Source organism: Mus caroli, chromosome 18 (genome assembly GCF_900094665.2).
Source record: "Mus caroli chromosome 18, CAROLI_EIJ_v1.1, whole genome shotgun sequence".
Taxonomy (NCBI): Eukaryota; Metazoa; Chordata; class Mammalia; order Rodentia; family Muridae; genus Mus; species Mus caroli.
In genome coordinates, this window is record NC_034587.1 from 68,102,478 (window position 1) to 68,118,833 (window position 16,356).

At 34.0% G+C, this 16,356-nt stretch overlaps 1 protein-coding gene across 1 annotated transcript in view; it reads right to left on the reverse strand.

The window, feature by feature from the left end:
• The window catches only part of Dcc (DCC netrin 1 receptor), a 1,075,620-nt gene that overhangs the window by 278,623 nt on the left and 780,641 nt on the right, over window positions 1–16,356 (reverse strand). The window contains exons 10-12 of the mRNA XM_021150630.2: window positions 9,489–9,637; window positions 7,800–7,938; window positions 2,716–2,765 (exon numbers count right to left, since the gene is read on the reverse strand). Coding sequence (XP_021006289.1) covers window positions 2,716–2,765; window positions 7,800–7,938; window positions 9,489–9,637 — 338 coding nt within the window. The remainder of the gene's footprint in view (window positions 1–2,715; window positions 2,766–7,799; window positions 7,939–9,488; window positions 9,638–16,356) is intronic.

The window sequence follows — 16,356 nt, forward strand, 5'->3', positions numbered from 1 at the left end:
TCACTGGAAAGAGAGGCCCATTGGACTTGCAAACTTTATATGCCCCAGTACAGGGGAACGCCAGGGCCAAAAAGTGGGAGTGGGTGGGTAGGGCGCCTGGGGGGAGGGTATGGGGGACTTTTGGGATAGCATTGGAAATGTAAATGAGGAAAATACCTAATAAAAATATTTTTAAAAAAGGAATACAAAAAATAGGAGACAGAATCAGGATGGTTTAAATTACATAAATATACATTTCATCTAAGAAGTTCTTCAAAACCATTTTGCTCAAACTAACAAGTGTGTGAGGTAAGAAGAACACTCATCCATTACTAGTGATAGTGTAAACTTTTGCAGTGACTATAGAAATCAATATGGGGATTCCTTGGGAAACTGGGAATACATTGGAACCAGCTATAAAACTCTTGGACTTATACCCAAAGGACGCTACATTCTACTAGAGAGTCACTTACTCAGCCATGGTCCTTGCTGTCATATTCATAATATCCAGAAATTGGAAACAGTCTAGATATTCATCAATAGACAAATGGATAAGGAAAATTTGGTGCACTTACACAATGGGATTATTATTCAGCTCTAAAGAAAATCATAAAGATTTACCTGAGAACTTTATGATTTTCTTTAGAGCTGAATAATAATCCCATTGTGTAAGTAAACATCCTAAGAGATAAACCCAGACCCAAAATAACAAATATAGTGTTATTCTCATATATGTATTTGAGCTATAAACCTTTGTTAATTATGCTGAACAACAATGTTATGTTATTTCATCTGAAAATAACAAATATAATGTTATTCTCTCATATGTGGATATGAGCTGTAAACCTTTGTTAGTAAGTCTGATTTTCCAAAGAAATTAGGAATAAAATACAGGACTAAAAGAGAGTGAAGGGTCACTCAATAAGGGAGAAATATAATTAGAGAGAAATGGGGAGCTGGGAATATGAGGATTAAATGAAGAAGAGGAGAGAAGAGAGGGTTACAGGAGAGAATATGTGAAAGAACAGTTAACATTAACACTGAAGGTTATTTGAGGCATCATACAATAAACTAGTACTGTTAGAAACTTCCAAAAATAAATACATATATGAAAGACATTTAAATGAGATCATCAAATAAGGCAGGAAACAAAGCCCCAAGTGATAACTTCCAGTGCCTAGGCTAAGTTACATACAATTGAGTTGACCAAAAGGGTCCTATGGAACAGTATAACAACTCCTATTATGGTACTGTCAAAGCTATTGAGTTCTAAAAAATATATTGTTTTATCTAATTACTATTATTAGTATATAGTTTCCATGATGCTGGTAGGTACTCTGCATCATTACCATAGAAAAAAGATAAATGCTCACTCTGATCTATACCCTTTTATCTAAAATTGTGACCTGCTTGAAGGAGATACTGCAGTAGTGACACAAATGTGAAGCAACCAACCATTTCATGATTGGACTTAAGGCCCACTCTATGATATGAAACCCATTTCTAACACTCATTACTCAGGTGTCCAAGAATCTGAGACTAGATAGGTTATGGATGTAGAAGAAACTCAAATACTATTATCCTGATAAAAGAACATAGCAACAAAAATGGCTTCTAAGGACCTTCTGATACTATACATAATAGATTAGTCATTCACTCAGATATTATCAGAGAAGCATTCTCTGTTAGGAGAAAGGAAATAATACAGGGACTTACAACTAAACAACACACAGAGGCTGCGAGATCATTCATCAAATCCCTCCCTTCAAGATTCAAAGAGCTATTCAGAAGGAGGTAAAGAGCTTGTAGGAGATAGTGTCTTCAGATCTAAGAGGACTGACACACACATGAACTCACAGAGACTGTGGCATCTTGTATGGGGCCTGGATAGATCCAAATTTAAAATGGACCCAATCTGAGACTGGAAAGTAAATATAAGGTCTTGATGCCAAATAAGAAGCTATCTCCAATAAACAACTGCTCGTCAAGAAAAAAAAAATGTTTCTTCCGCAGGACTCTTACTGGGTATGTAAACAATATTTGTAGTTCATGTTACAGGAATAAAAAAATATGTTATTGTAGATATTTTTATCTCATATTGTTTTGTTGGATATCTCTTTCCCCCTCACTTCTTTTGCTTGGATAGTATAGATTTTAATTTTGTTTTTTGCAGGTTTGGTTTATGAGTGTGTGTGTGTGTCTCTCTCTCTGTTATGTCTTTTTCACTGTATTATTTACTCATTTAATTCTGGTTTGTTTGAGTTTTTTATTTGCATGTTTCTTTTCTAAGGAGAGGTAGAGAAGGCATGAGTAGAATAGTTGTGGAGGAGGGGAGGAGGGGAGAATATGGGAGAAGCTCTGGGAAGGAAAGCAACAATCAGAATAAATTGTATAAAATTTCAATTAAAAGATTAAATTAAAAAAAAAGATTACTGAACTGAATATTGCCTTAGCTTTTTTCTAAATTAAAATAGTGTAATCGAATACTAGATTTATGTCTCTATTAGTAGATATAAATAAGAAACAAAACTTGTGTCCCGTTAGAATGGCGATCAAGCACTCTAATACCTATAAAATCATATGTGCTTCCAGAAAATAAAAGTTCTTTATTTCTATGTATGTATCTCTAGTCAAAGAAAATCCCTTGTTCCAGAAGATACCTGTATTTAGTTGGCAGTATGGTAAACAGAATATGTCCATAACAGGGAATAAAACAATATCCATTGGCTGACTTACCCTTGAGTTAACCACTTCCAGTGAGATGTTCTGAGGTGGAGCACTTGGCACTGAAAGGAATGAAATAAGGTATGACAGTTACTACCAAAGCCTTGCCAAAGAAACTCCAGCCCACTGATGCAAAGAGAAAGTCTGTCTTTTTCAAATTGTATAATGAAAATTTGGGAAGTCGATGCAAGTAGGTGGCCCTTTTCAATATTCTCAGAGAGAAGAGAAATAAACACTTATTTTTGTCTCATGGGCTAGGTGAGTTAGTTAACCATCTACTGAGTCCCCAAAATTATTTTTAAAAAGAGCACCAGGTAGGATAGCAAATAATACCATATAATCCCAGCTCTGTGTTAACCCTCCTGGTAGAACCTATGAAAACAGGGGAGATTTTGCAACGATTATCGTGCTGTGATTTTTCAGGATCTGCATTCTTTTATGGTGGAATACATCAGAAATAAACACCTGGGTTGATCAATTCCTATAATGCAAATCATTATTATCTCCTACAGAGTAAAAGGAAGGAAATTGCTTTTGTTTGTTAATCTGTTTATAATTAAGCTCGTATAATGTAGAAGCTAGCAGGTTCCCCAGTAGTGTTTAGCCCATAGATTCTATTAATAAAAGACCTGTTTTAATTTTCATTCAGAATTTTCTGGCAAGTTCATTATTTTTCCATATTAAATTATTTTATTAAATTATTTTAATTTTAAAAAATATTTATGTCAGAAGGGACATACACAGCTCCCTTTTGGGAGTTGTAATGAATATTTACTAAATTCAAAGAGTATTTCTCCAGCCATGGGAGAAATTTGAAGACAACCATTGACTGGCTAGCCGCTATGTATCCAGAGATGTTCTTGTTCTCAGAATTGAACTGCAAATAAACAAAGCTCCCTGCCCTCCATAGCACCAGGAAGAGTATTCAATGACTTAATAGTGTCAATGTTTATTAAATGAATTGTTCTTATTTTTACTTGTGACACATCTGTGAATGTGACAGGACCGGGCTACTCATGCACTTTAACAAGTCCCTGTGCCATTCTGCACAAGTAAATACTTTTTTGTGTAAATTGAATGGTGTTTGTAGATTTTTGTTTTTGCTTGCTTGCTTGTTTGTTTTTTAAATAGGGCACTAGTATTTTGACTTGTATTTAGGTATGTCCTATCCTGGTTTTTGTCTAGAAAATTTTCACCTTCAGGACACATTATATTCCTGACTAATTTCCATATTTCTCAAATTGACAACTGATTAATACTCATGGAATCAGTGAGTAGAGGAGAAAGGAAGACCTACTTCAGGATTGGTTCCTGGAATTTTATGAACATGATGGAAATTGAAAATTTTTTGTTTTGATTTGAACCTTTTAGAGTTTGATAAAGATTGCAGTCAATATATTCTGTGATAAAATTTCAGAGTCATGTGTTAATTAAATCACTAATTATTCTTTAATATCATTCCATAAGCTAGGGAACACCTCAGCTGTTTTAGTTAATATTATGACTTTTAATGAAGTACGGAATATAGTGTTCACATGTCCAAATGTTTTCTAAATTTTAATTTTAGTCATCATTGTGAAGGATTCTGTTAAGCTTATTGTAAATCCAACAAGCATGGGTTGAAATAGTAGGTTAATTAGCAGAAATGTTATGAGGTGTTAATAAAAGTTATTTTATTTTTTCTTTTACCCCATTTTTCATATAAATACTTGTACCAGGTAAAAATGTCTAAAAGGCACTTTACCAATCAATTTTAAAAATCATAAAAAATATAACCTCCCAAATAGAGTAAATCATTTCATGTGGCCAACATAGACCATGATCTGCAGTGATCTTTCCTCCTAACTGATTTTTTCAACATCTCTGAGCTGTCAGGCAGAAGCTTAGAAACCCTCTACTTCTATGGGCACTTAGTCAAGCATGCCTGGGAAAGTAGGAGTTTCCTATTGTTTGAACCTTCTCTGATACTTTCTAAAGGTTATTCATCTTCCTTTGGCTTGCTGGTAACAATGTAACATTTACTCAGCAGAGTGGAACAGGCCTGCTCTAATACTGCTAACTGGCTTCCCAAACTTTGAGCTCTTATCTCTCTCTCTCTCTCTCTCTCTCTCTATATATATATATATATATATATATATATATATATATATATATTTTTTTTTTTTTAATATGTTTCAAACTAAAACACCCTTCATTCTATTCAAAGTTTATCTGGTCCTTGTTAAAGTTTCTCTGCCCCTGAGGACAAATAGGAAGGATTAAAGCTACATTCACCAATCAGTACGTACAACTAAATTTTATCCTAACTCCAATATAAATGCTATGTAGAGTATGCCAAGTTTTCTTCAGAATACTACAAACTTTGTTAAAGCAATTAATTTATTGTCATCTTGGAAACCATCTAACCATCATTACTAAATCATTTAAATTTGGCTTTGAACTTCACTGGTTTCAGACAGAGGGGGACTAAAGCGTGCTTTGTTGAGCCTGCACACCCAGAGTTTCCGCTGAGTGGATTATGTGTGTCTTAACTTCTTCCAATGTTAATAATGTTGACTTTTTAAAGTTAACAGTCCCTGTTGGAGCATAACTAACTTAATTATGGCCCAAGTACAATTTCAGCTTTTACCCTTGGTGAAACGTAGAGTATACCCTTGCTTTACCTCACATAATATCACAAACATTTTACAATATCTTTTATTTTTAAAGCAACCCGTCTCAGTTATAATTTGAAACTGTCACAAATGCTAATGACTGAATATTGGAGGAAGCACAAAGTCTGTGAGATTTCTTTATTTGGTTAGGGGTCTGTGTCTGTAGGTGATGTGACATGTTCACAGACCACTATTTTTTTTTAATAGTCATTAACTTCCAATTTCTAATACACCAAAACCAAACTGAGGAAACCAATATGTATGGCAATGACAAGGTTAGAGGCATCAAAATTATTTTTATTACATGCTGATAATTAACATAATGAAACTCTCAAAAATCTTTACTTTCATGGTGTTGATGTATTTGTTAATTTTCTGCAATAGAAAACTCTCTTACTTTCCACAGACAGCATACTGGTTGTTCTGGTTGCAGGGCAAGTAGAGAGTTATTCTTCAGTATGGCAGTTACCAACCAATAATAGACAGGATTTGATGCTGAATGGAAGTGAGCACAACACACACTCCCATGCCTGATTTTAGCTTTCATAGTTGTACAGAAGGAGGAAATGTTTATCTTCAAAGACCTCACTGACAGTGAATCATTAAGCTGATGAGAAGATGTCAGGGAGTTGTCTCAGTATGGTAGAGTGACTGCTTTAAACGGATTAAGATGAGGGCAGATCCCATTCCATACTGCCTAAGGCATTAAATCAGACATTTGAATTTATTTCTGAGAAATACATGCTGCCATGTTCACATATTCATCGACAAAACTTACTCATGAAGTTTAATGTATACCCTTTACAAACATACTAATCTGAGGCATTTATCACAAAATGCTGCCATTTTTTTGTTTGTTTGTTTGTTGGTTGGTTGGTTGGTTGGTTGCTTGGTTGTATTGGTTTCTAGAGTTTGGCCTCAGAAGAGAGCAGAGAAGAAAGCATGAGTTCAAGCTGACAGAAGGGAAATCAGTACTGCCAAGGCGAAAGCCAATAGCACATATTTTACTGGAAGGTAAAGGTTGTGACAGGAGTATCCCACAATCTCTCATTTCTCTTATCAAATGCATCTAATAAAGAAAATTTAGTAATTTTCCAAAAACTACATTTACTTGAGGTGATAGTCATAGAGTTTCTTTATCAATGACAGACAATTTTCTAGGCACTGCTGCATTTCCAGAAGATAATTCTTGGACTAATGAGTAACAATCTATCTTTCTCACTTATGACATTTAAAATCAAAGTGGAAGAATAACACTGCAGTATTACAGTTCAGAGTGTGAATGAAATCTACATAAATTATGTAAAATACTCATTTTCATTTGTTTTTCTTTTATTTTTATAATTATAAGCTATAAAGTAATTTATTCAGCCAGTGCATATTCTGCTCTGTCTTGAATAACAGAATCAGACAGTTGGCTAGAAGAATTACATTAAAATTAATACTGAAGTGGCCTAACATTAAAATACCCTTTTAAGTGAAATTGCAAATGAGCATTAGCCTGTGTTCTCATTGGAATATCCTTAAAAACATTCATGTCTTTCTTCTTGCCATTGACATTCTGTAAGCTAGCCACGTCAATACGTTCCCAGATTAAAGACTGTTAGGTCAAGAATCAGAAATTGAAGGCAGTTTTAATCAAAATATCAATAATTTATAAAACTAAACATACTAACAGGGAAGCTATGCTGCCTCAAGCTGGCTTTAGTCTTTTTAGTATTCATGGGGACATCTCTGCAATGCACCTGCCTGAATCTCCATAGTCCCATTCCAAACCATACACTTGCCTGTAACATTTATTAAAGTTCCCAAGCTTTCATTATCATTTATTCTTTTGGTAACCAGCTTCCCCTAACACTGTTCAGTTAAATCCATTATCTTCATTATGAATTCTTCCTCCTTTTACTTCCTTTGAAAAATATGTCTAATCTTCATTTGTTAGACAAGAGAACATGAAGGTGTGCATCTTCAAACTCACTTCTAATATTTCAAGTGCATGTTTACTTAACAAAAATCCTTTGGGCATATTTACTAATTAAACTGTATAGTCCATCATTTATACGTTTAATCATTTATGTCTTTTAAATATGATAAATGAAAGAAACATACCATCTATATTATCCCACACACTAATAAATGTGCTTACCTTGTAAAATGTATAGAAATGAACAAATACATGCACAAGAATAATTTGAACTCTTATACGGTAGCCCTGGTTTGGGGATTATCTTTTAATCCATCCTGACTGAATATATGCAACTGAATCATAAATTTAAACTTGAGTACAGTACTGTGAATAAGTTGCCTATGTTTTTTATTTGTAATATACTATTGAAAAGACTATTATTTCAAAAAAACCCTTACAACATAATCAATAACATATGCAGCATTTTTTCATTTTTCAACAGACATATGAGTAAAATTTCACTGTTCCTCACTTACCGTCTGAAAGTGTAACAACTGTTATATCATCAGTAGATACTCCTGGCCCATAACGATTATAAGCTAGGAATCGAAGAGTATATTCCGTGAATTTTTTCAGGCCTTCCAGTTTATAAGATAGTCCATCAACTTCTATATTCTGGAGACATAAAATGCCAGAATAGTTATTAAGGAAGCACATTAAAGCAGAAATGGCAGCCATTCTGTGCAATCAGTGAATTGAATGTTAGACACTCATTCATAGAAGCACACTTTAGCCCTTTAATGAATTGCTGTAAAACCTTCTTTGAGTCAGACACTCCCCCACTAAAGTCTAAACTACTCTGCAGACTCCATGTTAAAACATCATCGTGTGGTTTTTATAGCCATTAAGTTTCAATTTGTTTAAACCACCCAGAGCACTGGGTAGTATGGGTTATTCCACCCACATCAAAACCCTGACTAATAGAAGTGACCCAAATTAAATAATTTGTCAAGAAATCGCAGATTGTAACATGCATGAAGAAATATATCCACAGATACTGAAACTCTCAGACAATTTGCTGCTAGTTTTATGTTCCTAAACTGCTGGGGTGTAGATTGAAACTACTCTTCTCTAGTTCACAACTACAGAGAGAAAGTAGTAAAGGTGACGGTCATTGAAAATAACCAGAACCAGTACTTGCTGTCATTTAGTTTTACATTATGATACCCAGATCATCATTATCAACATTGGGCAATATAGCTCCTAAGTTTATTGAAGTGACCTACAGAAAGACTTGTATAAAATTGGATGGGAAACTGCTTACAAGGAAGAGTTAAAAGTTAAATGGGAACAGCCAAGAAAAAAGAGCAAAATTACTAATTACATAAAAGCAAGGTATGCAATACTGTCTTAAAAACATCTAAGAAGTAGATATTTAATATTTCTACTTAAATTTCTGGCATATTTGTTTCAAAAGACAAATCCTGATCAAACATTTTATATGGAAGCACAAAAATCATTCTATGCTTGGTAACATGTACTTTAGTTCTAACTTTCTCTCTCTCTCTCTCTCTCTCTTAAAAATGTAATAATTTGGGAGTAAGGATCTCAATAGTCATGCATATTCTATATACATTAATGGTCAAATGTCACTATTAGATTTTACTTATTTATTTGAAAACTTATTTACTGTTATTCTTGAAAAACTCATATGTCTCTTTTTAGATTTCTATTAAATCAATAGATAAAATATAAAAATCCAGTGTGATTGGGGAGTATATGCTCCTGAGAGTAGTTCCAGGAAATAGATGGTCACAGTGTAAGGGTGGAGAGAAGACAGAACACTATAAAGCATCCACATCTCTCTGAGAGTGGAAAGGGCAACTTGAATAATGCCACTAAATACAAGCAGATCATTCTCGGGCTGAGTCGTGATAAGAAATCTCTCTGGGCACAGGATATGGTTATCCATCTTGGTCTGAGCTACTAAAGTCAACACTTGAACCAGATTCTCCCAATGAACTTCACCCCAATGTTCTTTACTTCACCAACACAGCACAATGAAATGGTTTAGAATTTCCAGGAACAAGTACTTGGAAACAATCAGTTATTCATTCAATAGAAATGCTAAATGAGGAGCTATATCAGAATTTGGCGAGCACCCTTTGTCTTTGGCTCTAGAGTTATGCTGGAGATAGATAGCATGAGGCTCATTTCTTACCCACCTGTTCTTTTCCTGTAGAAACCTCAGTGCAGAACAATCTGTAACCTTGGACTGGGCCATTTGCATAGGCAGGGGGTTCCCATGTAATAAGAATTGAGGTAGGTGAGGTAGATACAGCATGCAGGTTTTCTACTGGCCCTGGAACTTGCACTGTATGTAAAAGAAATTGATGCAGATAAGATACTTGCTCTCTCAAAACAAATAAATATTTACTCTGTATAGTTCAAGGAACAAAAAAAAATCTGCACTATTTCTAGGATAACAAGAAATAACAATGTGGATATATAACATGAAAGTACAATAATGAAGCTTCTATAAACAATTTTGTCTCAAGGAATAGATTATAGAAATTGATTCACTTATTTCATTTTATATCTAAAGAGACTGGCCAGAGTATAAATGATTAGGATAACAACAGAAAGAAGTAAGATTCTCAATCTAAACTTTTAACATAGAAATGTTTCAATTCTGCTAGTAGGCTTTTGCACATATATTGCTAGTAGCTGTCAAAAGAAAAAATTGCAATACAATACTTATTATTTTAATATTATGATTTGTTTAATCAAATAAACAACACACTTATGCATACTTTATCTCATTATCTTAAGGTAAGCAATTTGTCTTGTAGCAGATTCTGGTACCTTTAACTTTTTATAAACGATTTTATTTTCAGTTTAACTTTTCCATTTTCTCTCATAGCCATTTCTTAATCAAAGATAAGTAATTTGCTTACTAGTGAAATTAGACAGGAAAGAACAATTATCTATAATCAAAACCCTTCTCTTCAGTTGTTTGAAGAGTCACAAATTTTCACATTTCTCTGTAAGTAAAAGCCAATATTTAAATCTGGTTTTGCATCTAATGTTTGGAATAAATGGAAATATTTCAAGAGAGTTCCTCTCTGAGTTACAATCTGTTATTCCTCAAATGAAGAAAGTAAAAGACTAGAGACAAACACTGCAATTAATCTGTGATTTGGCTAAGAAATGTGCTGAATATGTAATACTTAAAATTTTGAGACAGATGTTGATGGCTCTCTGCCTTGGTTTCCCAGGGCAAAATAAATCTAGGGACCTGGGAAACTGACAATGTGTGCATTGGAATAGAAGAGGAACGGATTTTCCTTAGTTTTTCTTCAGTTGTCTCACAATGGGGTGGTAATATATAATCCAAACTCATTCAATGCTTTAGTGAGTATGTTTGTTGTCATGGTTGTTGTTTTTGTTTTTTGTTTTGTTAGTGTTTTGTTTGGTTTTTTGCGAACTTGCTTTCACCTGACTGACTCCTTAGGTGGAAACTTCGCAGAGAAACAAAAGGTGTTAAGAATGGGTTCTACCCTCATCCTGGGATTCTAACTGTGGCATAAGAAGTTATGGATCACTCCTCCACCCTGAATGAAGCACATGAGAATCTGGCATTGCCCGCTGGGAAGCCTTCTTATCAGATCAGAGGCTGGACAAGAAAGGAACAGGTGCATGTCCACATATCACTCATGGAAAACAATCATCAACTTTGTGGGAAGCCAAACCATCTTGAGGCTTGGGAACTGGAGAATAAGATATGCCAAATTCATAACTATTTCCAGCCAGCATCATAAAGAAATACACTGTAGGGGGTATATGCAGCTGGCATTTATAAGCCCTGAGAATGAAATGATATGTCCCCTCCAGCTGGTTTTAGTGTCATTACATTTCCAGTGAAAATAGGTAAAGCGCTACCTAAATTTTCTAATAATTGAAGCAACTACTGTGTCAACAGGTTATGCACAAAGCTTTCTATACAGGCATTGTTTTATACTGTTATTTCACATGGATAAGATTACTGGTGAAATTACCAACCCTGTCGTTACTGAATAGCCTAAGCATATTATGTCCTGTAGTCCTTACTGATTAGACAATCCAGGTGATTACTTAATACCACTGATCACTGATGTCTTTAGAATCATGATGAGCATAATGGTGGAATATGTGGAATATGTGTGAGCCCTTGTGCTTTGTAATTGATATTTATGCTTATTAAATGCTGTTCATTACGGAACACCAGGCTGTTACTACTCTAACTTGGACCTAGTTGCCACGGGTAGTGCCAACGCTCATTTATTCATCAGTTGTATTTGTCTACATTGCTAATGGCCATTGGACTCTACTCACAGAAGGCATGGGCATGGACTTTTAGGAGACTTCCAAGCAGATATAACAGACACTAGAAGTGCCAAGGACCATTCAGAGTGTTTGTTTCAAGTGTTTCTTTCACTGGCTGCCTGAAAATGGAGAATATTTTCTTTGCTAGGGTGAAGTCTCAATGCTAAGTCATTATCTTATATCTTACTATACCTTAAAATACAACTGAAGGTTTTATAACATGGGAAGAATATTACAGATATTCTAATATATTAAAACATTAGGTCCTTAAATAACAATATATTTTTATAGAAAAATTAAAACCAATTAAGATTAGTTCTCATCAAAATTCTATACTCTGGGCCGGGCAGTGGTGGTGCACACCTTTAATTCCAGCACTTGGCAAGCAAAAGCAGGTGGATTTCTGAGTTTGAGGCCAGCCTGGTCTACAGACTGAGTTCCAGGACAGCCAGGGCTACAGAGAGAAACTGTGTCTTGAAAAATAAAAACAAAAACAAACAAACAAACAAAAAAACTATAGTCTGAGTGAGATTAAAGTAGCTCCTTTCCTGGTGTCACTAGTTTTAAGTGTTTATTTTTCATAGTAGTGCCACAAATTAAATTGTAAGAGTTTGTAGTATTTTAGTTTTTAATTATGGTATTATTTATATATGTGGATAATATGTTCTTGCTTGTTAGTTATGGGTGTACATTTATACATACATGAGAATGAATGCAAAACAATTATGCTTATATTAGGTACTTTTCTAGAAAATATGTTCAAATATAGTTAATGTGGTATCACATTTATGACATGTACATATAAGCTACAATGAAGAGAAAAAGTAATACTCACAAATATTCAAAATCCAGTATTATATGTGAAATCAATAGAGTTAACAGTTCCAGCCTTCCCTATCATTACATTTTAGTATGTCAGTCAAGAAACTTAATGGGTTTAACTGTGCATCATTTTCAAGATGTGTTTAATACTGATCCCCTTGGACAATAATTTGTGGCAAGCTGCATCTAATTTCTTTCCATCTCAGTTGAAGTTACCTATTTCTTCAAATAATGAAACGACTTTAGGACAGAGGCATAATCTATGAAAGTAACTCATCAATCAATGTCAATCTAACCGACTACATTTTAAAATGTTAATATTGTATTATGGTAGAAATTCTATGTAACACCTGTGTCTAAGGACAAGTTAAATAGTTACAGTGCAGTAAATGAAATCTATTAGATGTTACTCTTTACACTGGGAACAGAAATTTGTTATTAAATATGGTTATATGTATTATAGGATAACAAAGCATTTCATAGTAAGACCTTGATGGATATTAAACTTCAAGTGACATACTAGTCAAATATTTCATTAAAGTCAACCACACGCATTAAAATTATACTGAGGACAGGATGGGAGGGAGAAGGAAGTAGGGGGTTGAAAAAGGGAGAGAGATAGGAGAGATTTTTAAAAAAAGGAGAGACAGGAAGCCATGTTTTAATAAACTATAATACATTGATTATAGATGGCAGGATGACCATCGGGAAGTATGGTACTCTTCCCTAATTCCACATTATCTGTATTTGTTATCAAGTAATTTATGAACTTTCTAATGGGAAATTCATTTTATCAAAACTGTAAATGACTCTCTTAAGCTCTCACCTTTCTTACTCTCATCTCTAGCTCTTCTTCCCTCCTCCTTCCCCCCTTCTCTCCACGTGGCCATGGCATTCCCCTCTCTTTCCTTTTACCTTCTCTCTTTCTCTCTGTATGTCTACAATAAAGCTCTAAAACCATTAAACTGTAAATGAATATTTGAAGGTGTGTGTCCAGAGTTTCTGTCTTCTGGGTTCCTGAGTCTATGAATGGAAATAACTAATGTGTTAAAAAAAATCCCATGTTGCTTTCATTCTAAAAACAAACCAGTGGTTTCCTCTCTCACAATCACAATTACTGATTGCTAATTATGTTAGGATTGGAAATGATAATCGATTCACCTTAGAGATATCTTCAACCTTTATGTATTAATCATCGTTATTATTATTTATTTTCTGAGTGTTTGCTTTCATGTCTGCATGTGCACCACATGTGTATTTACTGGCCTTAGACATCAGAAGAGAATGCTGAAGCTCCTGGCACATGGAGTGACTGTTTGTGAAGAAGCATGCAGGCACTGGGTATTGAACCTGTGTTCTCTGCACGAGCAGTGGATGCTCTCAAGAGCTGAGCCATCCCTTCAGACCTATCTTCAACTTTTCATCAAAGACTAGCAATTAAGAAGTTGATGTGGTTTTACAGTAGCTCCGTTTTACTTTTTCAAGTACGAGAATTTTTAAAGCATTTGGTTCATCTGGTCCTACTCAATAGTGTTTTAAATGTTACACTCTTGAACAAGAAGTCATGTAACACATGCACAGTTATCTTTTGTATCCTTTCCTTTTCTTTGTCATATCTTTTAAAGTATCTGGCCACAATACAGTTTTCTAAATACCAAAAGCCTAATTTTTTTTTTTATTCAGTCTGTGTTATCTAAAATCTTGGGACTTTCAAAAATCAGTCCCAAACAAGAATATGAACCTAAAGGCTTCAAGGAAATGGCTAAGGAAGATAAAGGCATGCCACAGCCTAGGGAACACTGGCTGAGCTAATGCCTTTCAGCCATTACACTGATGGTTCTCAGCTGGAAATCTGAAATGAAGACAAATGTTAGTGTCAGCGAATATGTAGTTGAACATCTGAATATTTAAAGTTTTTTTTCTTTTAAATGACTGTAAAGTACAATGAGTTCTAATGTTCCTAAATTGTCAATTTAACAGCTATTACTCTTGAAGAACCAAAGAAATGCCTCATTCTGAAAAAAAAAAATTAAAAAGGCATTGTATGTGTTGTCATTCAAATAATGATGCATAAGTCATATACCCTCAAGTCAGGATGGAAATCTGAAGATGACTCTCTTTATCTGTTTAATAATTTAAAAGTGATTTGGGGGTGAGTTTTAAGGATGATAACAAGCAATCTAAGAAATCTTTGTAGTGATCTGAATGGATTTTACATGCAAACTTCTCTACCTTGTAGCAGAAATGTCTACTGCCAATGATTTTCAAAAGAACATTTCATATGCAACTCCTTTCTGAAACTACTCACAATTATTGATAATAAAGTGCATGCTTTGATTGCCTCTTGATTTTCTAATCCTGTAGTTAACATCTTTAGAAATATTTCATTGAAATCTGCTTCTACTCTGTGTATAGGGAATGCAACACCAGAAAATCCATGAGCAATGTAATTGTCACCAAAATTAATCTTCACTGAACTAGGCATATTTAGGCGATATGATGGTAATTTGGCAAGGAGGAAGCAATAAATAAATAAATAAATAGATAGATAGATAGATAGATAGCAAGGGGTAGGTTTCTAGTAAGAAACTGTAGGAGTGTTAAAGGTTTCACTTGAAGAAAACAATTATTATCTTTATTTTGCTTTTAGTTTTAATAGGTTCTTTTCTGCTAATGAATGATACACTTGATAGTGTCATTGTATATTTAACCACACATAAACAGCGTACAGATACACCTACATAAGAGTACACATAATGTATGACATGTCTAACATAGAACCTACATGTTACCTATGAATATACACATATGTGTGATTATGATAATATATATATACATTATATTTAAGCATCTATATTATAGTTTAATATGAACAGCCCTAATGAGTCTCACTAAGGTTAAGTAGTCTAAAATTTACATTGATTAAAGGGTGTGACAAAATGATAATCTACTGTTAGTAAGATACCTCAAAATTTTCCCTATGAAATCCAACTATTAACATTTCTACAACAGTCATGTAATTTATATTAAATTTCAATTTTTAAAACATTGCCAAGAAACAAAATTTGTGGTGAATAATCCTGACTCTGTGTTGGAATTATAAATCATTATTTTCATTTAATAACTGTTATTTATTTATTTTCTTTATAAATGCTTTGTCTGTATGCCTGTGAACCATGTGTGTGCATAGACCCTAATGAAACCAGAGAGGACATTGGATCCACTGAGAGTGGAGTCTGAGAAGATTGTAAGTTGCCTTGTGGTTGAAGGAATTAGATCCAGGTCCTCTGGAAGAGCAGGCAGTGCTCTTAACCACTGAGGCACCTATTCAGCCTCCAAGATTGTAACTCATTAAAATCGAGGATAAGTTAACTTATTTTGAGGTCTAGAAAATGTAGATACAGCATTAAGAATTGAGAAGTAAAACTAAGTATCAAAACCCATGCAATATTTTTATGTCAATGGCAGCTTTAGGTTATATAAACTTGATTATGCTGGTTAATTATATTATCCTGATTATAGTAAACCTGATTACTGTAGTTCAATCAATCTTTAGCCACTTTTCAAGAGCCTCCCATTCACTCCACAGTAAAACTAACATAATATAGTACCTAATGTAGTAAATGCTAAGATAAAGCTGAATATTTTGTTCAAATTTAAGTCTAGAAAAAAACTCTTCAATTTACAAAAATACTGATTTCTAACAGGGTGAAGGTGATTATCCCTCTAGATGAGCTGGCCATATTTATTTTCCCATTGCAATTAGAAAGCTTGCACTGAAGGATTTGACATTTAATTGTACTCTGCACTTTTATCTTTTGTACTTTCTTCAGGACTGTGAAATATTTTGAGGCAGATATTTTCCAGGAAAATATCAAAATACAGTAAGCAGGTACAAAATACTTA